This window comes from Diachasma alloeum, unplaced genomic scaffold (assembly GCF_001412515.2).
Source record: "Diachasma alloeum isolate Michigan unplaced genomic scaffold, Dall2.0 Dall_scaffold_00760, whole genome shotgun sequence".
Lineage (NCBI taxonomy): Eukaryota > Metazoa > Arthropoda > Insecta > Hymenoptera > Braconidae > Diachasma > Diachasma alloeum.
Window position 1 is genome coordinate 494,781 of NW_021680890.1, and position 22,947 is coordinate 517,727.

At 37.2% G+C, this 22,947-nt stretch overlaps 2 protein-coding genes across 2 annotated transcripts; one reads left to right on the forward strand and one right to left on the reverse strand.

The window, feature by feature from the left end:
- Positions 1–99: 99 nt before the first annotated feature.
- LOC107044555 (probable ATP-dependent RNA helicase DDX20) lies at positions 100–4,550 on the reverse strand. Its single transcript, XM_015266479.1, has 7 exons — positions 4,402–4,550; positions 4,092–4,319; positions 3,492–3,665; positions 3,063–3,264; positions 2,776–2,971; positions 2,323–2,408; positions 100–2,251 (listed from the first exon to the last, which is right to left on the reverse strand). Exons 2-7 carry the CDS (start codon positions 4,276–4,278, stop codon positions 112–114), a joined length of 2,985 nt encoding a protein of 994 aa, XP_015121965.1. The 5' UTR covers positions 4,279–4,319; positions 4,402–4,550; the 3' UTR covers positions 100–111.
- Positions 4,551–4,626: 76 nt separating this feature from the next.
- On the forward strand, positions 4,627–7,214 carry LOC107044556 (transcription factor IIIB 90 kDa subunit). Its single transcript, XM_015266480.2, has 2 exons — positions 4,627–4,764; positions 4,874–7,214. Exon 2 carries the CDS (start codon positions 4,952–4,954, stop codon positions 6,893–6,895), a length of 1,944 nt encoding a protein of 647 aa, XP_015121966.1. The 5' UTR covers positions 4,627–4,764; positions 4,874–4,951; the 3' UTR covers positions 6,896–7,214.
- The last annotated feature ends 15,733 nt before the right edge of the window (positions 7,215–22,947 follow it).

Here is a 22,947-nt window from a genome sequence, read left to right on the forward strand (position 1 = left end):
TTAATTTAAATAATCTCTCCTGATCCAATAATACACATTTCCAACTAAATGGAGAACAGAAGGGATAAAATGAAGCTTCATTCTCTAAATGCAATTCAATTCAATTTATTCTCAATCCAAAATTAACGAGGTATATTCCTGCAGATGCAGCAGTTGAGTATCAAAACACAGTCTGTTCAAAAATTCATCAATATTGTTATATCCATCACATTGGTTTCCATCATAAAAGTTATTTCGTTGAAATTCCGTGCTATCAGCTTGATCAAAATGATCGGTGAAAGACAGATCTGGCCAATGAATACTATTCCCAAAATAATTCATCTGCCGAGATTGTGCATCATAATTAAATTTTTTTTCGAAATTTGATGTTTGAATAATCAAGGGGGCTGGCACTGGACTCTCCTTCACTAGCTCAACGGCTCTGGGTCTAACATTACTACACGTGTCTCTGATATTTTTTTCTCTAGTTATTTGGGAAACATCATGAGCAGAATTATTTTGTAGAGGAAGGCCAGTGTCAAAGGAATTATAAAAAGTACCAGTCTCTCTGATATTTAAAGACCTCGGACTGATTGGAACACCCTGCAGTTCTTCTTCATCTTGGCCAACACCTTGCACTTCCACAGGCTCTGAAATATTCAATTCCATAATCTTATTTTCACCAAATTCGTTTTCATTAGATTGTTTCGTTGCTACAGAATTCTTCATGATTGCTAATAGATGCGTTTGTGGCTGCGGATTTTTACGAAGATAAAGAATGGCGCGAGAATATTTATCAACATCACTGGGGGACATCATAAGATTTACAAATGGATCATTAGTCCCAACGGAATAGGGAAAATGGGCTTGAAATTTAGTGCGCGATGGACGGTGGATGCTCTTGAAATTTTCAATTTTTTGGTACATCTGTACAAAATTGCTGATGTGACCCTGAGTAGAATATGAGTACGTCTCAATTACTTCTGCATCATTACGAAGCTCCGGATATACACAGAGAAGTGCTCTCTTTTGCACTTGAAAGAAATCTCTCAATGCCAACCAATAATCTTTATAACTAGAATATCTCTCTTGATCTTTGCTACATTCTTTTATTCTGTCCAAACATCTGCTTAAATTCTCGATTTCATGCTCCAATACTTTATTCCAAAGACGAGCAGTTTTCAAAGCCTCATCTTCATTTTCATGTGATGTTTGGTCCTTAGATTTTTCAAGTTTCAACCAGTCTTTCAAGCCCTGATAAATTTTTAAAAAGTAAGCGTTTTCGGAATTTTCAAAATCATCTGGAATCTCAATATTGTCCAAAGGTGTAACTATTGGTGTAAATTCATTGCGGATTTGACTATTATCACTGTTTTCCTTCACAGTAATATCATAATCCAAGAATTCTAACATATCATTAACGTTTGACTCCGCCACATCTGGTATCAGGCTCACTGAGAATTCGACTTTATCGTTCATCATTTGATATTTTGACGGTTCGTCTGGTAAAGATTTTAATTGAAGAATCTCAAGGTTTGATGGTTTTTCAATTTTTATCGGTTCGCGATCCTTCATGTCACTCTCAGTGCTGCCGTTGTTCAAGATTTGTTTGAGAAAATCAGTGAGCTTCTGTGGTTTAATGGAGCTCAAATTTTCTTTTATCAGTTCATGTCCTTCATTCAAATTATTAATGGGCTTCTGTTGTGTGGATTTCTTTGTCAGATGAACGTTCTCGATGGTAGAGGAGTTGTCGTTAGATTTGTCAGGAATGACTGATGAAGCTTCCACCGGCGATGAAATTTTGCTTGCTGCATTCGTAAGATCAGTGTCAGATTTTTCACCTTCCACTTGTGCCTTTGCATAAATTTTTTCGAATATTGAATCATCCGACGTCCATATGTTTTCTGGGTATTCAGCGGGCATTTTCAGCAGTGAGAAATTGCTTCCCCCGACAATATGCATGAGATCCCTAAATTTCTCCAATTCGTTATGGGATACGATAGTAATGGCAATCCCATGAGATCCATAACGGCCAGCTCGACCAATTCTATGGAGATAGGTAGCACCATCATTTGGAATATCAAAGTTTATCACGAGATTCACATTTTCAGCATCAATTCCTCGAGCTGTCAAATCAGTAGTGAATAGAATCCGACATTGAGAATTTTTCAATTTATTAATTGTCTCGATGCGTTTTTTCATCTCTTGACTTCCAACAATATATGTTGATGGGTGTCCCTCACTGTTTACACGGTTACATATTGATTGAGCTCTAAAAATATGTGAAAACTTTAATTGAAATGGAGTGACAAAGAGTGTAAAGAAATGAAGCAATGATTTTACCTGGTTTGATAGTTGCAGAACACTAAACATTGTTTGAATGGAACTTTTGTAAGAATTTTTTTCAATTCTTGTATTTTTATTTGGATCTGAAAGAAGAACGACCGGAAAATTTAGATAATATGTTCATGCATGTACAGAATGGTCCAAATCCAAAGTCGCACAGAAATATCCTGAGGCCAACACTGATAAAAAAAGTTTCAACTAAAAATTACTAGATTGAGAAAAAAAATATTTTTGCCAAATATTCATTTACTTGAGAGAAGCATTTAATTGTTCAAAATCATATTCCTCATCGTAAAACCCCATGATATATCAAAAGTCACTCGATAGTTATTTTCATCAACCGAAGATTTTCAAATTTCACCAGGATCGCACCTTAAATTCATCAAGTTTCGGGTGAAATGGGGGGAAAATCATGCAATATTGATGACGTGCAGTAAATGGACAACTTACTTGTTTCATAGTATTTGGGTGAGATGGAACAATGACAATTAATTGTCTGAGGCCCATTAAAATGGAGCCCTTAGCATCCGGCGTTAACAGAACTGGTGATATCATGTATGTTGATAAGAATAATTCCAAGTCGTCGGGATACGTTGCACTGGACGATATTATTTGTTTATTTTTGGGTAACTTGGCGAAAATATAACTGCGGCGAAAATTCACATGAATAATTAAGAATGGATCTTGATGGAAGGTCAATGGGAGATTCCGTGACATTTGATTTGTTAATTACTTACTTAACATCCGATTGAAAATTGGTATCCATTAATTTATCAGCCTCGTCAAGTACCATTAGCCGTACGCTGTCTACTGTGAGAAGTCCTTTCTCAATGAGATGTTTCACCCTGCCTGGGGCACCGACAGCAATGTGACAATTATTGGCTTTAATTTTATCATTTTGCAATGGTGTACCTCCGATGAAACACTGCACCTGCATTCCTACATAATATTTTACATCAATTAGTGTTTCATGATATTTTTTGCTTCCGAATGGAAGCTTTGTAATCGGTCTATTTTTCGATTCTCTAGAAAGTTGAAATTTGGTAGGATTCTCGCTTTTTCAAGCTTTTTTTTCAAAATATTCGTCTTGATGTCTCTCATCTAGTTCCTTCAAAATATATATACCCGTTCCTTCAAAGTTTTCGAGATATTGGCTTCTTTCAAACCTTTGATTTCGGAACCTACTGCAACGAGAACTTCAGAAATTTGCAATGCTATCTCTCGTGTGGGCGCCAAAATTATCACTTGAACCGATGACAGTTTGACGTCAATCATTTCCAAAGCAATCACACCAAAAACCACTGTTTTTCCTGTTCCTGATTTAGCTTTGACGATAGAGTCTAGAAGTAGAGAAACCTTTGATTAACGGTTGATTCAGAGAAAAAAAAAGATAATTTGATAATGATTTACTCAATTCGGAAATTGGATCTTCAACAAATAAGAATTACATCACTTCCAACTGGGGAAATACATTCAGGATGTGATTTAGAAACGATAACTTTTATGATAACATCATAGGGAAGGTTGACACTTAACTTTTTCAAACATATTAGTGACGGGTTGAAATGTTGATGAAAGTTAATCATTTCTTTTCAATACAAAGAACAATTCTTTCCCTTTGTGATGAGCCAAAACTGAGCTCTATCGATACATTTGTTTCTGAGTTATGAATAATTTTTAAAAAGTCTAGTGTCCATTTTACCCTACCCTCCCCGACATCATGTAAGCAATAAGGATTAGTAACAAGAATAGTGTATTTATATTACCAAATCCACATCGGCCAACGGGAATAGCTTTCAACTGAATAGGAGAGGGTTTTTGAAATCCACAGTTCATCAAACCATCCAGCACACATTGTGAGAGGCCCATTTGAGAGAATGTTACATCTTCACTGATTTTAACATCACTCGTTCTCGGCTTTTCACCAATTAAATGTGCAGTTGGACGCAGCATTTTGGAATTTTCGTCGACAATAGACAATAGGTTTAAATTTTCTGAAAAAAGTCGAATAGACCGGTTACTGTAAACAAACTTCTATCAGCCATTGAGGTAAAACAAAAATTGGCAACAACCAACATTAAGTTACAAGTCCTCACTGGCAACTGCAAAATATTAAAAAAATCGTTTTACATTGTTCAAATAATCCGTTTGCTTAACGGTTTCGTTTTTATTCGAAGGAGTCATTAATTTCTACTTCTAACCTCAAATCACTTAAAAACTGCCATCACACGAGACATGTGTAAGCCGCCAACTTCAGGGCCCTGAAAAAAAACATTGCGAATTTACTGGTCCCAACCTACAATGATTCTCAATCCAAATGTACACATCAGTTTCGAAAAGCATCACCCTACGAATTGATTCAATTATTTGTGTTCGATTTTTGTATCCTGATAATAATGTTCTCTCCATCGTTCCCGAAACCAAATTCATAAATAAATTGTGGGTATATTATTTCTAATCAGAGCGTTTTATGTTGAATAATGAAAAAAAATCTACCGAGGCTGTCAAATGGACTTGATACGTTCCTAATGTTTACATTTTTCTGCAGGCAGTGAACACGGGAGAGTTATCCAAGTAGTAATTGCGCGGACAATTGAGGAAAAATCCTGTCAGAATAAAATTCAAAATGTCTGGGAAATGCAAAAACTGCGGTTCAACAGAGATCGAGACAGATCCAGCACGTGGAGATGCTGTCTGTACAGCATGTGGAGTGGTCCTCGAAGATCAACGGATCGTCAGCGAGACAGCCTTCGAGGAAACACCCTCCGGTAACATGACAATGATCGGTCAATTCGTGGCAAGTGACAGCACAGGTGGTGCAACTGGCTTTGGTGCAGCGTATCACGTTAACGGTAAAGAATCCCGTGATATAACGATACAAAATGCTCGCAAAGGTATTACACATTTGTGCCAACAACTGCGATTGAATCAACGCCACATTGAGACGTCTGTCAATTTCTATAAAATGGCATTGTCAAGGAATTTAACGCGCGGACGAAAACACGCCCACAATCATGCTGCCTGTGTTTACATCACCTGTAGAACTGAGGAGACACCGCATTTGTTGATTGATATAAGTGATATTCTTCAGATCGACGTTCATGAATTGGGTAGAACATACCTAAAATTCACAAATGCATTGTGCATTAATATTCCTTCCATGGATCCATGTTTATTCATAATGAAGTATGCGTTAAAATTGGAATTCGGTGATAAGACGAATGAGGTGTCCAATACAGCTCAACGATTGCTTCAAAGAATGATGAGGGACAGCATACACAGTGGTCGGAGGCCCTCTGGACTCTGCGGTGCTGCCTTACTGATAGCCTCTCGTTTACATGAATTCAATCGTACACCAAACGACATAATTAAAATCGTCAAAGTTCACGAATCAACTCTGCGCAAACGATTGATCGAATTTGGTGATACGCCATCCAGTGCCCTGACTCTCGATGAATTTATGACTGTTGATCTTGAAGAGGAGCAGGATCCCCCAGCCTTCAAAGCAGCGCGAAAGAAGGATCGAGAACGATTACAAAAGTTGGAGAATATTGATACTGAGTTCGATGATTTACAGAGTGAGATTGACAGACAGCTTGAGGAGTACAGAACATCGAAGGGAAAGAGGCGTAGGAATAATGACGAAGGAGTTGAAGAGATCGATGCGGAGAGATTTGTGGCTGAGAGTACCATGGATGTCATTAAAAACTGTTTAAACAGTAATGCTGAGGATTCATCGATTGATAATTTTGACAACGATAGAGGAACATCGTCGGAGACGATTGGCCTGGGTCCAGACATTGCTTCAATGGGTCTGGGTCTGTCGATGAATGAATCGCATTTGAATGACCGAAATGAGGATGACTTATTTGAGACTGAAAATGGTGAAATTGATATGACTGATGTGGACGACGAAGAACTCGATAGTTACATTATGACAGAGAAAGAGGCTAGTATGAAATCTAATTTGTGGCATAAAGTTAATGCAACGTATCTCGAGCAACAAAAGGAGAAGGAAGAGAAGAGATTGAAGGAGAAAGAAGAGGGGAAACCTGAGAAGAAAAAACGAAAAACTGGGACGAAGAAAAAAAGTGGAATGGGGCCAGCTAATAGTGCTGGGGAAGCCATTGAGAAGATGTTGCAGGAGAAACGAATTTCGACAAAAATAAATTATGAAGTATTGAAAAGTTTGAATATTGGAGTTTCGTCGAATCAGGGAACTGTGAATGAAACTACGGACGAAACTGATGTAAATGATATTGATGGAATTCGAGTGCAGAAAGAAGTGAAGGTGAAATTGACTACAGTGAAGCAGGGAATTCGGAGAGGAGGAAATAAGCATGAGGAGTCTCTGGAAGACACATCTCCCGGGAAGAAGGGGAACATTGACAACGGAATCAGTGAGAGCATTATCGGAGAGGGGGTTGTAGAGATAGTTGATGAAGCTGACGACTATGTTGAGGATGAGGTTGAGATTGATCCCAATGAAATAAGCGTAGGGCAGATGCTGCAGAGACATACTGACGAGGAGGAACAATATGGATATGACTATGATGATGAGGAGTATTAATCACATGAATTCTTTTTTTGCGGTTTTTTTATACGAGACAATGAGACAATAGTGTTTTGTTTGTGTGGAAACCAGTTAATAAATTGCATTTTCCTGATTACATGAATTGATATGAATGATGTGTACTTACCGTGTCAAATGGCGGCCTGTCAGTGGCCACCATGGAGGAGGAAAGACGAAATAATAAATCTTTTGGCACACCGCAACAAGAAGATTGTACGAAAAAAGGCTTTTTGACAAAATTGTAATATTTTTAAGAATTTTTTGAACAAACTTTTACGGTGAATTACTAATCACTTACGCCGATCTCCTCAATTGAAAATTTGAATATCTGTATTTTGAAATTCCTCCAATGACAGACAAGAAATGTGGCTTTTTTATGACAGTTTCCGGTGGTAATTAAATCTGTAATTTTTTATCCCTCACATCAACATGAACATTGTTTAGGACATAGATGATCCCTCCAATATCGAATGCATAAAATTTCAAAGGCCTTAGTCAATTATTTGACTGCGAAATGACCGAAAATTTGGCGATAAACTGATAGGGTACTGTTTATTTCTGTCTTTCGGAAAGGCAGAATACCGTCATTTATCAGAGGGTACGCAAAGAAGATGTCAAGGGAAGTTATCAACATGCCTCCATAGTCAGTTACCTTCTCCGCAGGTAATTCATCAACTGGTACAGCAGTTGGTTATAAAACTTGGGCAGTCTACTTCTGACTAGAAATGCAAATGCGTCACCGACGAGGCGTTTCTGACGCCTGTCACAATGCTCCTCCTCCTCTGCGACCAAAACAATTAGCCAAAAAAAATGACTTATTATGCGTATTAGGCTAATACAAAATGACAATCAAAAAAAAATCATTTTGATCATTTTCATTTTTTTTTAATTTTCATCATTTTGATCATTTTCATTTTTTTTTAATTGTCATTTTGTATTAGCCTAATAAATCATGAAAATTATTTTCTATTAGCCTAATACGCATAATAAAATGAAAATCGCCGGTGCTTTTCATATATGCAAACCAATTTATTTTTAAAATTTATGAACGTCATAAATTAGAAATTAGTTATGACCATTATTTTTAGTCGGAAATTTTGGGCGTCACATGAGCGTCATTTTTCGGTCATATGACGCGATCTAAAAAGAGACGGTAATTTTTTTTCTCTACTCAGGATTGACGGGAAGTTCATCGCCATTATTTTCAATCAGCCTTATAGGACTGATATATTTTCTTCCGAATGGAAGCTTTGTATTTGACCGATTTTTCGATTTATAATTTTATTTGCAAATGGTTTAGAATGGTATGAAACGTGAAGAAATGATGTTTTTAGGATCATGTGTGGATGTATGTATCCAACAACTTGGGTTTTTGTTGATTAATTTTTAGAAAATTCAACATGAATATGGTGAAATTTGTAGATAAAAATCTGAAATTTTGGCTCATTGTAGTTATTATTGCGTACAATTTTGGCGCGCTGTTTCAGCCCGATTGGCCCAGTAGTTCCTGAGATATAACAACTTGTTTAAATTTTGGTTTTCGTCAATATTTCAAAAACGACTGCACTGATTACAATTTTTTTTTTCATTATCGACATCGGTATTCAATATCCTGCGTCGGTAAGTCGAGACTGTTTTTACGGGCTGATGGAATTTTACGATAACAAGAGGTCCCTGGTTAACGTGGCTGTGGGCATGTTAGTTGATGCTACGGCCAGTGTTACCAGATCGTGACGTCACCCCATTTAAAATTGTACAGGTTTTGCATCTCGTTGTCTAACCACATCTCAGCTCACAGAGCATAAGCTCTGATGGCAAAGTCCATCGTGGCTTATGGAAAGCTCATCGTCTTGGTTATCTTGAAAGATCTCTTCAGTGGATCTTGGGCAGAAGCCTGGTGTCATTCACCATGTAAAATTCCAGCGTCCAGAGATCCGGGATCTCATATATCGTTTTTCGTTCATCGACAAGCTCCTCAGGATTACAGCCACTTCAGCGCTCTGTTGCTCGGATCAGGATAATCCCTGGATCTTCCATAAAGACAGCCCTCAACCTTGGTGGCATAGATTATGAATGAAATGTGAAAAAAAATTTGATTCTTTCCAAGGAGTTCTATAGGATTCTCACCAGGAAGTTCTACAGGAGTTTTCTCAAGTACATTCGATGATTTTTTTTATTCGGCTTTACGATCATTCGTTATTCCTCAGATGATATGGAGGTACAATTTTCTTTCGCGCTGTTACTTGAATCTCATCAAATTCGAACTTTAGCAGGTGATTCTCCCAGGTAGTTTGAGAGGATTTTGGCTAAAATTTTATACAGGCTCATATTCACTGAGGTATTAAAATATATCGAAGATTGAGAAAAATCGGAAACATGGCGCTAAATGAATGAACGGTTTTCTGTGGAATTGCCCCACGATTTTTCTTATAGAAATCTGATTGAGCACTGTATACATTCATTCGACACTCCCAACCTCGGCTTTATTTCTCGTTTATTATTTTTTTTATTTAGATTTTTCAGTAAGAATCAAATAAAACTTTTATAAAATGAAAACAAATCGAATAAAACTTTTCCTTGGCGCAGTTTTTTTTTTATAAAAACATCCGTTTTTGTTTTTCAGAGAGAATTTTTTCTACTCTCCACTGCAAAATGTAAAAAAATACTTTTGTATTAACAGCAATTCAGATAAAAGAAAGTCGTAAGACTTTCCATCTAATATCCATAATATCCATATCCATTTACCTTTGGTGATATTTTTTTAATGTAATGGATTTTTGTAGAACAAAGCCCACCTTTTCATTGAAAATTCGTCCATCTGCTCTTACATTTCAGTCCCACTTTCATCAGGGAGAATCCTCGTCAGGAATAGGGGTTGGGGAGCTATTGTTCATAAAGGTGTCTCGAAAAACTCCTTAATTTTACGACCCTCTCCCAAAATATGTCTCTATCTTTTCAAATATGTTCACCCTTTGGATTATATTTAATTTGGTAATCAAAGTCTTTGATTTCAACACTTCACATTCATCACATGGTTGATTTAAAAATTACAAATTTATTCAAGGAATTGATCTTGCATCGATTTTCATAACATGAAGAATGATAACTCATTAATTGGTGTTGGTTATTGGTCGCCCACTGCATTCACTTCCATCATGGGTGCGTTGGATTGGGGTAGGTTAAGCAGTTTGCCTTTTTCCAACTGATTTGTTATTTTTTCTGTATATTCCACAGAAAAACCCAAATTCTGAAAGTTCGATCCAAATAACGAAACAACTGCGTTTAATGAGAATCCAATTACATGAAGACATCGATGAAAGAAATTTCAAATCACATCGTTTTTCTACGTGATCTAAAATTTTTCGCGACTACGTTTTTTGTCATAGTTTTTGCAGACAACTATAGAATTGATCTCACGACTTTGTTCTTCATCTAATCAATTATAGGCTACATGCAGATGCATCGATTGGAAAAGGGCAAAATGAATTTCACCGTACGTTAAAAAAAGTCCTACCACGGAATTTTGTATATATATGTAGACGCACAGATAGAGATTTAAGAAAATAGAAGATGTCCTACAAGTCACGAAACACGGAGAAATGAAATTTCCACATTCGATTTTCGGTTTCATTACAATAATTTCCCCTCGTCGGGTGGGAAAGTTGGAGAAGGAAATAATGATCAACTATGGGCAAGCAAATGTAATTAATTTGAAAGAAAAGGCAAAAAACCGGTCATTCATGATACAAAAGTAGAATACTGAGAATCTCAATAAAGGCCCTAACAACTCCCCTCATGAATTTTTTACACAGAAATAGCAACCAGCTGGTTTTAGACAAGAGCATTTTAATCAATGCCATGCATATTTTACATATGCAGATTCACATTGTTTGAAACTTTGTCATCTGAAAGGTGAAGGAAAAAAGCATACGGTTTCAAAAGTATCACCCTTCAAATGAAAAAAAAGGTAAGTATAATGTAGGGGCGGAAAAAATATCCAACGTACTCAAATATTCGGGAATTTAGAGATTCAGGGGTAATAAAGCGACGTCGGGCCCAAGACGGCTGTATTGCGGGTGGGACCTTTGAGCGACAGTTTGGCGCGCACGAGTCGGGGAAACGGGATTTCCTGAATTTGCCTCTCCCAAAATATTGCAATTTTCGGGATGAGTCAGAGTGGGGGTTGGCACGGGCCCAGGGACAGAGCACCAGTGGTACTTGCTTCAAGTTTAGTTATTCCCATCCAATCATTTCCTATGACGTCACAAAGATGTGGAACGCTATATAAATTCCCTTCTTTAATGTAAAAATGAATGTATTTATATATCATTTAATTAAATTAAATATGTTTTTAATTTAATTATGTATCACTTTAATGTATCAATGACCGAAGGTCATGACAATAAGATGTAAATTCATTTCGAGATATGCCAAGTCTAACCTATTTTAATAATTTAAATACATTGTAAGCTTGCAAAAGTTGATTTGTTTTTATTTTATCTGCTGCATGCCACCGTTATTATTCTCCAGTAATGATCTAGTATGCAAGGAAAGAACGAGTTAAAAGGAACCAACCTTTATTATGCCATTTTTCATTATGCAAACGATTAGTCATTAAAAAATTGATGAATACTGGCTGAAAATAATTTCATAATATTTACAAACTATCCATGAACTGCAATAGGATCAATCCATACATTGCTATAAATCTAATTCATCTCTTGTGATACGCGCAGGCGGAATCGTTACACGCCCTAACCCAACAGGCAAGTGAGAGGGAAGAGGAAACTTATTTCCTCTCGTTCACATTTTCTGGGAGAGAATCCGCCCTAAGATCGTTCTCCCTATGAGCTTTCACCGTGAGTGCTTCTTTCCGAACTTCATACGTTGAGAAAATCCATGTGGGATGGAGCTTGACTGCTCACACATCGTCTGCGCAACTCGATTGGTGCTCCACCCTCCGAGTTTTTTTCTACATTTGTGATTCATATGCCTATTGTTTAGTTTATCATAGATATTCAGTGATTATGAAATAATATAATGATGTGTTATTACTGGAAAGTACGAATTTACAGTCATTCAATATTTGCAGCACAGATGATACTGAAGTGATGTGTAGGATTCCCTAAATCATATAAATGTCTTCATGAGATGCAATATCATATGGTTCGATGTACCATTGAGATGAGAGTTACCCGACAGCAGTTTCGCCCAACAATGTGATTCTGTACAGTTATGAATTATAAATATCGCAATTGATTAATCTCGTGAAAAAATTTTTTCCATGAAACAGAAATTTTTGAAAGCATATTCTCACTGCTATTCCAACTCGCAATATTTTAGCCAACATAAGGTTGACAAAGAGTCTCAGCCTCGTATTACGCATCTACTTCAGTTTCCAGCCGCGCGGTCTTGTATCAAGTCAAAGAGGATGAGAACAAAAGAGTATGGTATGGTGATAGCAAAGAAAAAAAATGAAAAGACAAGGAAAAAAGAGTGAGAGCGATGGTAGCATACCCATCATAGTACAGAACAGAGCTTCTGTCGAATAAGTGAAGTGGCCGAGGCACATTGATGGTAGTGACTCGTTCTCCTCAGGCTTCTTTCTACCACCCTCTTGCCCGGGCTTTTTTTCCATCCTCCCACTCTTTTCCATGTACAAAGTGGAATTCTTTCTCGCTCATCCACTCGTCTCGGGCAAAAAATCGATAGCCTGCGAGCACGTAAAAGGGTTAAAATTCTACCCCTCATGGTGGCGCGTCTCGGAGGAACGCCCGCGTGGGGGATGCGAGACGATGTGACTGAGAGAAGGAGATTTACATACCCGGTACCTATCCACTGCGGCGCCCCCTTGTTAGGCCAAAAGTTGCTCCGTCTGCACTATACACCGTTAGCTTTTACCACGCTCCAACATCGACCGATGTGGTCGTTAGTCTCGCGAAACTAGAGGGAAAAAAAGGACGAGCAGTGAGAGGGTTATAGGAGCCACGAATATAACTTGCAGGCTGTGACATTAAAAACTTCAAAATCGCGACGATTCTGTTGCATTGAAATTGTTATCAACAAAGGACCGCCGGTATTAAGGTATTACCGGCCCCACTCGAACTGAACCGAATTATCAATAATTAGTAATCCGAGTCGACTAAAAAATTTTAATTGAACTCAAATCACGCATGATAGTGCTAGGAATCAGATAACAGTAATTTTATAACGCTTTTCGGCAATACTATTAAAAAATTTATTTACTGGTCAACAAATTGCATATGGCAAAAGTCATTTTTGTTTTTTTCATATTAAAAAAATTATTTAATTTTTTTTTTTGAAAAATATATCGTTCTCTCAAGTCAAATATCTTTAGGAAAAGGAGAAAAATTCAAATCTCGTATTTGTGGAGAAAACCGATTGAGGAGTACAGGTACATTCTTCCCTACATTGACATTTAAATGCAAATCCACTATTTTTTGGATTTACATGTAAGCCTAAAATCATCTATAATTCAGTAGCGAAGTAGTCAAACGCTTCAAGTCAATTTAGTCTTTAATTGAGTTTTCCAGAAATATTTCCGAATTTAAGGGAGATAGCGAAATTTTCATAATAACCTTTTTTATAGAGCGAATTGAGTGCTACTAAAAAGGTTATGAGAAAGATTTTGCTATCGCCCTTAGATTTCGAGATATTCATCAACAACTGGCCAATAGCCAAAATCGGCGTAAACCGTTTGACCACTTCACTACTGAATTATAAGTACCTCTCACGCTGATACAAAATTCAATGGTAGCGGTCATTAGCCATATAATACTGAACACATTTCAATTTTCAAGTCGATTTCATACGTCATTGTCGGATTAAATTCTTAGATCTATGGACTCATCGACGTTTATATTTGAACGAACTCGGGGTACGGAACGACGTTGTAGTTTTTGGGTCCGATTGATCTGCGGTATCGTTAGGAACATGAGTCAGTAAATATTTGAATGGACGATGGACTGATGGCTTGAACTGCAGCGTGGTTGCGAATTGTCAGTGAGTCAATGTAACAAGGCTATTCGATACCTTGGCTGCTTGAAAAAGTAGCTGTTGAACGAAGCCACTTGGGAGAACTGATTTTAAACGAGTAAATATTTTGAGCGACCACAGCAAAGTGGAGCTCTAGTCACACACTGAGTTTTTCTATAATATCAGTATGGTTACACTCCCTTAAAAATGTTCAGACAATTCAAAATAGTTCAGACAATGAATCCATCAATTTCTATGGCAAAAAAAGCGAGGAAACTTTTTCAAACGAAAGGCATTTTATTTACTCCCGAAATAAAAGTAGGTTTGTACTTTTTTCTTCTTCATCAGTGTACTATGTCAACGGTTTTCTGAAAATCTGATTTTTCGCTAGGACGTAGACTACCCAATGATACCATGAACATTGTTTTTGATTTTTACAATGATGATAGATTCAGTAGTATGCCAGGAAAGAAAGATTGCGTGCGTTTCCAGTCGTGATTCTAATGGTTTGAAAATTTATGCTAAAAAATTGATTTTGTCAAATTTGGGGGTTATTTCAACAGGAAGATCCGAATCTTCAAGTTGGATTTTCAGTTTTTCCAACCCTACGCCCAAAACATTGCATTCTGGCTGGGGCAAGTGGAACACAGACTGTTTGTGTGTATGTGCGATGCACCGAAATATAAAATTGATGATGCTAGGTACAAAGTTTGTGATTATTATTGTGAAATTGGAACTGTTGAATGTCTGAACAATAATGTTGTAAAATATGTGACGGCGATTTTCGTTGTTTCTTCGCGCCTTTTCTTCACGCGAATGCACTTTTCACCAGAGTGAGTGTACTTTTCGTAACTGTCACTCTCCCGGGAGTTATTGGGAGATGAGCATAAGCGAAACCGTAAAAAGGGAAGGTAACCCGTGGCAATGCATGTAGGCGAATGTGGGCGAGAGGTTCATCTACATGGTCTTCCAATCTTACGAATGATTCCAATAATCCACGAAACGCCTAAGCCAGGGAGCGTGAGCATTTCAGCTCATCCTCGACGATCAGCAACCGGGAGGCTCAGTTTATTGGCCATGAATCACAGTGGAGACTCGTCCCACTCAGAATTAGCGAGAACTCGAATAATAATCGAAACAGTAATTACAAATGACTGTAAATTTACTCTAAACCATAGTAACCGAAATTTTAATTCCCTCAATCCGATAATAAAAGGAAAATTTTCTAGAACTGGAAGCAAACAAATGAGGTATTCTTGCTCAAAATGGAATGTTTCTATTTTTATTCGTTTTTAACGTGAATGAACACTTTTTACTATTTATTTGTACTTTTAATTGAATTGAACGTATTTTTCCCACGGAGGTTGATCTTCTGGCATTCGTGACGACCGTTGTCCAAGGGGCTGGAGCTAGAAAAAGGGATATTGCATCTCCTTCCGGCAGGGGCAATTTTAGTTTTGGAAAACTAAAATCGCGACAGTCACTCATTAGTAATTACTCAATACTCACTCACTCTTTAGAAATTGATTCAAGGAAAATTTATAGATTATAGAATTCGTTGCTATGCAAAAAAAATTTTGGAAAATTTTTGACAATTTTGAAACACTCGGGACATTAGGACTTGAAATTTCCAATCAGCCAAAGGAATTCTAGAGAAACTGATGAATCCAAAGGGATATGAATTAGACATCGACTATGACAAGTGTCAAGGAGAAGAAACCACAGAGATAGTAGAGAAAGAACAATATTTCATAACTCGAAGTTGTGTCTCGGATTTTATTCTCCAGTTTATTTGTCAAAACACTTCTTGTTGTCAAGGTGTAATTCACATCCTTCTGGTTTCATCAGTTCCTCTGGAGTTTTTCGAATTTCAGATCTCACGATTTATTTTTGTCATTCCGGGCGTAAGGCAGCGCTTCACAGACACGACGCGTACCTGAATCTCTGCCTACAACCATTATGACAAAAAACATTGTTCGTCACGCGACCGAAAAAAACATTTCTAGCTCCTATCATTGTAGCCCTTGCCTTCGGCTCGGGCTGCAAACTCATATTCGCCAGAACAAAATTTTTCTGCCTAATGACAAAATTTACTATTTACTCATCTTAATATATATACTCGATTAACAATGTCTCTATTAGGGATTAACGGTGGCTAAATATTTTTGGATAAATCATTAATCTATTTCTTTCAAAATCTTATCAGACATATACGGAGAAAAATTGTCCAGGAGAGAAAAGTACAGGTTTTGTTATAACACTAGAAGAAGAGTGGAAAAAGATATGCGAACGGTTCGGTGAGATGAGGTAATTCACCTTTGATTCTCAACTGCCAACAATGTTTCTATTAGGGATTAACGGTGGCTAAATGTTTTTGGATAAATCATTAATCTATTTCTTTCAAAATCTTATCAGACATATACGGAGAAAAATTGTCCAGGAGAGAAAAGTACAGGTTTTGTTATAACACTAGAAGAAGAGTGGAAAAAGATATGCGAACGGTTCGGTGAGATGAGGTAATTCACCTTTGTTTCTCAACTGCCAACAAGTACTCAATTTTTGCATATGCAAGTTCAGGAAAAATCTTCCTGAGAATCCCGAGCTTCCTTCCGTGCAACCGACCTCAGCCAACTATATCGATTGAATATTTTCAATGAAATAAATTCATTGGAATTTAAGCATACAGTTATATTAAATAAACAACTACGGTCTTTGTTCTAGTCTGTCATTAATAGCGAGACATGTTTTTTGTACTGCCACGCACTCACTTTTGTTCATAAGACAATGAGAATGAAGGTGAATGAGGAAGGGTACGATGTACGCTTAGTATTGATGCCCATAAAACGCATGCGCTGTTCGGTATATCATACTGAACCATGAGACCACTATTTACAAAAATGTATGCAATAATTAAGAAATCTCGAGGTGTTGTCGACAAGTAACAAAAAAAATCCTGGGAAAATATCTTTGGATGATATGATTGTTACCAAGGTAAAATTCGGTGGGTAAATTTAAACGCCAAGAATATTCTCGATGAGACGATTTTCATTACAAGTTCAAGTTCCGAATGTATAGAGTAAATGTAATAAATGCTTGTATAAGTTATGAAAAAAAGTGTCTTAACACTCATTAAGATCCCAGTTAGAGACATTTTTCGTTGCCACCTTTTGAATATGTTATAAATGCATTTAAAAAATCCTCGCAAAGTTCCGGGTTTCTAGCTCAATTTCAAAGCGTCCCCAGGGTTCGAGTTTTTTCGCATATGAATAACAGGTATTGGTCAAATTTCTTATTTTATTTTTTTCTCTTACTAATATATATCTGAAAATTCTGTAAAAAAAGGGAAACATTAAGAAATTGCTATATTTTTAGAGAAATCTTTTCTTACATATGCGCTAGATGCTAGTTCAGTTTTTTAAACATGAATGAATATTCATGATTTTATCCGATTTCGATAATGGAAATTTTTACTCATGGAAATGCATTAAGGCCAGTCTTCATCGTATTTTTTATTTTTTTTCACAGATTTTCCCCTATAATCAATATTATAAGATTTTCCCCTATATTTTCCTCATTAAAATAAAAAAAGTACATAAAAAATATGATCTTGTAACCAAATGAAAGGTCATTAGCGTCACCACGTCGGAAATTAGGTTTCAAATGGGTGTAATGTGTCATACGATCATAATTTTGTAAATAATGTGGCGGTCATAACATCCTAGATTTCGCACTCGAAAGCATGCCTCGCACGCTCAATATGGCAGATAAATTCTGCATTTGGATTTGCGCTAATTATAATTTTCACAAACACTATGCACACTTGAGACTTAATTTCCAACCTGTGAACCACTCTTGTGCTTTTTTTAAATCACTCTTCATCCCGATTACTTGGATAATATGCCTATAATTAGTTGAGACAAACATGAGGCGATAGGCTGTCTGGATGAATGCCTACAAAATGTGCAAGATGTCGCCACCATGAGCGCGTAACTGAGCCCCATTCAAATTAGATTTCGCCTCATGAACGTAGCTAGCAGGGGGCCCTGAAGGTGCATCCATTCTATAATTAGAGAAATAATGATGTTTCGCTCAAAAAATCACACAAAGATGAATAATAGAGGATATAATGAGCCTAATCTCCAACAATTGCTGAAATTCAATTGAATATGTATTTATTTGGAAGATAATATCCTGAATAATGCCGATTTTCACTCATTTTCAATACTTGTCTCACTGAAAAAATTAATAACCACCGAACTACGGCGAACGAGAATCTCCAATTGGCGCCAAAGTTCTTGTCATTTTATTGACAATTTTCTATGCAAATTTCAGATTTTTAAAAAATTAGGTAATTAGGTAAATGTACTTTCTGATGAGTGTGCGAGTTACAGGCTGAGCCGAAGGCGAGCCAACAACTATTTTTTTTCACTTGTATGGTGATAACTAACTTCCTCCACAACTTATTCCACTGGAATATTTTCTCACGGAATGCTTCGGCATACAGACTCAAAAAGTTTTGGTTGCCTATAGAAGGAGAGAAGACATCGCGTGAGTTGTGCCAAAAGAGGAAGCGACAATAAAAGCAGCTTCCCGAGCCGCCAAGTCGAAAAAAGCTACCAAGAAGAAATACTGGAAGTCATCGCCCAGACCAAATACGTTGATTATTCGTTCAAAGGATAAGAAGCAGTATTCAGATATCTTCGTCCGAGTGAAAAAGAACGTCTCTATCGATCAGGTCCGTGAATGCGACGACAAACTGTGCAGGACCACAACAGGGGATATGCTCATCATCCTAAGTAAAAAGGCAAGGATTGAAGCCCCTGAGCTGCATAAAGGCATTGTCGAACTCCTATGAGATGAGACTGAGGCAATTAGCACCGACCAATATACAGGTGGACCAACACCATCGCCATCTTGAGGAAGAAGTGCACCGCAGCGAGGACATCGTTCCAGTGTGACCGAAATAAGCCAAATTCTGAGAAGTTGAAGAAGAGATGCTATATGGCACGCAGAAAACTCTACAAAGCCATAAAGCACAGCAAGATGGAATCATGGAATGAGCTCCTTGCAGCAGTGGAAAGTGACCTATGGGGGCGGCCATAGACGGTCGTGATGACACCACTCAAAAGTCGGCCGGTACCGTCGCCTATGTGTCCGGAACCCATAAAGAAAATCGTCACAGTACTGTTCCCGATCTCATTATCGGACTGGAAAATTCTGGACTGACTTTAGATGTCCAGAAAAATAACAACTGATGATGAAAAATTATTTGGAATTTTGTTGATCGATATTTGTATTTCTTATAAGATATTCACGCCGCTCAGTATTATATCGCAGGCATGAAATGATTGTCAAAGTTTCCGTTAGCTTTGGTTGGGTACGATGTTAATGTCCAATCAGACTTATCACTTTGCGAATATTTGGTTCGCGTTATTCTGTCAATTTTTGGCGTGGAAAAGTGCTCCTGAGACCCGGGGCTCTACTGAGGGCTGTTTTCGACATTTTGGGAAACACTTGAGCCCGGATCTACCATCATCGGGATCTAATGGACTGGTGAGCGGTGGATTTATTTTGAAGTGTTAAAAGTGTCTCAAAGAGTGAGTTTGGCGATTGACGCTTTTTCAGTTTGACATATTTTCAGACTGATGCTCACCCCTTGTTCGGTACAGTCACTATTTTCGGTTCCGAATTTTGATTAATTAATTTATTCGATTGATTGGATGAAAATGTCTCTCCGGATAAATTTCGGTAATTCTCGGCATCTTAATTTGTTTTATAATATTTGTTCGAGTCTCGTTTCGCCTCCGCTACATAATTAATATTGATTTCGGGTATTACGCCGGACTATAATTCTCGAGGTCAGTGTCATTACCCTTCGAGATATTATTATTATTTTTCTCGGCTTCCGAAGCCAAACTCTATCGTATTCAATATTGGCTGTTATTCCTTCGGAGAGCAGGAATATTTCGCCAGTTGTTGGTGGGATTGTAGCATAGTCAACGTTCGAGGTTGTTTTGGCACCGGGTGAACTTTTCGTTGTTGGTTGCCGGCTGTGTTGTTTACATTTTCTAGCGAGGCAATCCTCCTCTCAATAGCCTGTGGAGTCAGATTCTTACTCTCACCACTTTGAGTCGACACGCTGATGTATTACATGTAATATTTCCCGATTTATACCTAATTTAGTATGAGTATTCAGCATGAGATATTTTTCCTGATTGAGATTCCAAGTATAAAAATTTTGTCGTTATTGTTTTTTCAGCCAATTGTAGAGAAAAAAAGTTCTTTTATCTTTAAAAAAATAGAGTATATGACTCCAATAGTTTAGAAGTATTAACTTTCGAAACTTATATTTTCAAGGAGATGTTTACTCTACCGTACTTGAGATCCAAGTATCTTACAATTCCAATTTTTCAACTTTCGCCAACTCGGATAAATATCCATGAGGTGTCAACTATTTTGGGGGCAGAGGGGATTTAACAAATCAGCAACAAGCAATTTTTTGTTTAGCATCGAGGGCGGCGGCTAGGGGCGGTAGTAGTAGGGGTCGATTCTCGCCCATCGATGAGAAATATCAATTCCACGTAACGAAGCCTTGATGCCGTGACGCGATCCTTAAATGAGTGTCCAGGTAAACGGGATTACTGAGAATATAAAAACACAGAGGTGAAAATTCGTACTCCCAATAAAAGTGAATGAATTTTATGGCAGTCACGGATTAACGGTGAAAAAACGCTGAGAACGAAGATAAATAGTGTATTGCATGCTTCCTCAAAATGAATGAACTTTATGACGGTTAAGATGCGAAATGAAAAGGAAAGCAAAATTTTCGGGAAAAGTATTTGAATATCTGTGCATTGATGAATCTGAGAATTCAGGGAATGGCTCGAAAACAGTTTTAAGACTATAAAGAAAACGTGAACATTGATAGTAACATGGATTCGCTTTATAGCATTTGGAAATTGTGATGGGACAATACATTAAATAGTTGAGGAATTTAACAACTTCTCAAAGAAATACAGCTATTGGAAAGATTGGTAAATATTAAGAAAGAAGGCCCCACCCCCGAGCCGATGGTTAAGTTTTTAGAAAGATTGGTGGTATCAACTATCAATGATGGTTACTTAACCATCGGATCGAAGGTGGGGCTCTCTTTCATAACATTTACCGATTAATTAAAAACATTATTTTGCATTAAAAAATGAAATAATTATTTTTCAAGTAGTTTTTTAATACTTAAAAAGAATGATGGGAGATCCTGTCTTCTGATCATTAAAATTCAGGGAACAATGATTTCACTTTGTGCACAGCATTGTTTTTTCGCGCGATAAATATATAAAAACATTACTGTATTGAAATTTGCTGGAGGCAGATCCACCATGTTTATCTGGTACCATAGGGTAATTGCCGACGAGCTATGAATAATATCTTGAGAATAAACAATAGGTAGGATTCAATGTCCTTCCAATTTTACTCTCTGGTTTGTTCCCCGAGCTATTTGTAATTGTCAAAACATGGATCTAATATAACGTATAATTTATATCCCCATTGAACTAGTAGGAAAATTCTATTCTTTGAGCTTACTGACCAAAATGTCAACAAAATGGCCGATGGTTCCGGCGTTATTAATCGGTATCGGTTTTATTTTCTCCAGTTCATTATTTCATATTCGATGAATCCTAGGCAGAATAGATTGAATTCTGCCTTACTTAATACTTCAATACTTTTCGAGATCATGTCTTGTACATCAAATGTCAAATGTATATCATACTCTTGACGATGAAGAATTATTACGATATTTTCATCCATTAAATTACAATTTCCAGTAATCAAAATGGCTGATAGCGAAGAAAGGAATACGGTTAGGGTTCCAGAAGATTCTTGCCATTTTGAAAGCCATATCGATAAGGTAAAAGCAAAAACCTCCCTCACAATCGAGGGCGGATATATGTGGACCCTTCTTACAACGCCCGTATAAGGAGACTGCCAATGAGGGGGTGCGCATGTGAACCGTACGAAGTTCTTTTTTATTCGTCGAAACCTTAATCCCCCATGTGAGCTCCGACCATAGCACATACCCACTCTGATCAGACAGTCAAAGCAATGGTTCACATGAGATTTTTCTCGTTGGGACGCGCATGTCTTCCTTGAGTGATGCGGCATGTATCTGAATTCACCAACAATTATTCAACTGCTGTGAAATTCATTTATCTCCATGCATTCAATCATAAAACATTCGAACATTTCCGATAGAAGGCATGTGAACATTGTTTTTTACGTTATTAGTCCTTTCCTTTTTTTTATTTCTACCAATTTCATTCGTGGTAAGTTTCCGAATGGACCCGTAGCAATTCCTTGTCCTCGTGACAGGCATGCAATTGTAACATCATGCTATAGGGTATCTGCAGGAAGATATTCAATATTTTAATGAAATAGATTTATACAAAAGGTTAAATATGTCCGAAACAGCTCGGCCGATTGTACCTATGCAAAATACCAACCTTCAGAATTGTGAAAGCTATAATCATACCACTTGTGTTGAAATATCCACTCCTTGACAACAAAGTAACAAAAACAACGTATCCCTAAATCATGCGTTCGTCCTGCGGAATATTGAAAGGTGATGTTACCAGTTATTGATATTTGTCCCTACCACAGTGAAACCATAATGCCACCGGGATTAGAAGAAGAAGAAGAACTTCTAAATTTGTTGGTAATTCTGACACGGTTTTCTTTTAAATGAACTCATCTATATAATTGAAATCGTCTAGAAACTTTCTAAATATTTCCAACCAGAATTGGGAAATTGTAAATGAAACAATTATGAATGAAATAAATACAAGACATTCTCTGATTTGCTGCATGGCTCAAAGCACTTCTCATGGTGAGAGGGGATGGTAAAAATGAACAAAGTGAGATTTCACGTCATTAGCAGAATTAATATTTGTCACTTTTTCAAAACTATTTTAACCTCCAAATTCTCACATGTGGCACAACATGAACTATTCGCTGCTGAAAAAAAGGGTGACAAGGGTCCGAAATCCTTCCAATTCTGA

Bases quoted from the DNA above. Each gene is read 5' to 3' on its own strand.
- LOC107044555 (XM_015266479.1), bottom strand. From the start codon at position 4,278: ATGCTGCGTCCAACTGCACATTTAATTGGTGAAAAGCCGAGAACGAGT. The intron at 3,265-3,491 runs GTTTGAAAGAAG...AATATTATGTAG, and splicing joins AGTAGGTTCCGAAATCAAAG to GAATGCAGGTGCAGTGTTTC. The intron at 2,409-2,775 runs GTAAGTTGTCCA...TTCTTCTTTCAG, and splicing joins ACCCAAATACTATGAAACAA to ATCCAAATAAAAATACAAGA.
- LOC107044556 (XM_015266480.2), top strand. From the start codon at position 4,952: ATGTCTGGGAAATGCAAAAACTGCGGTTCAACAGAGATCGAGACAGAT.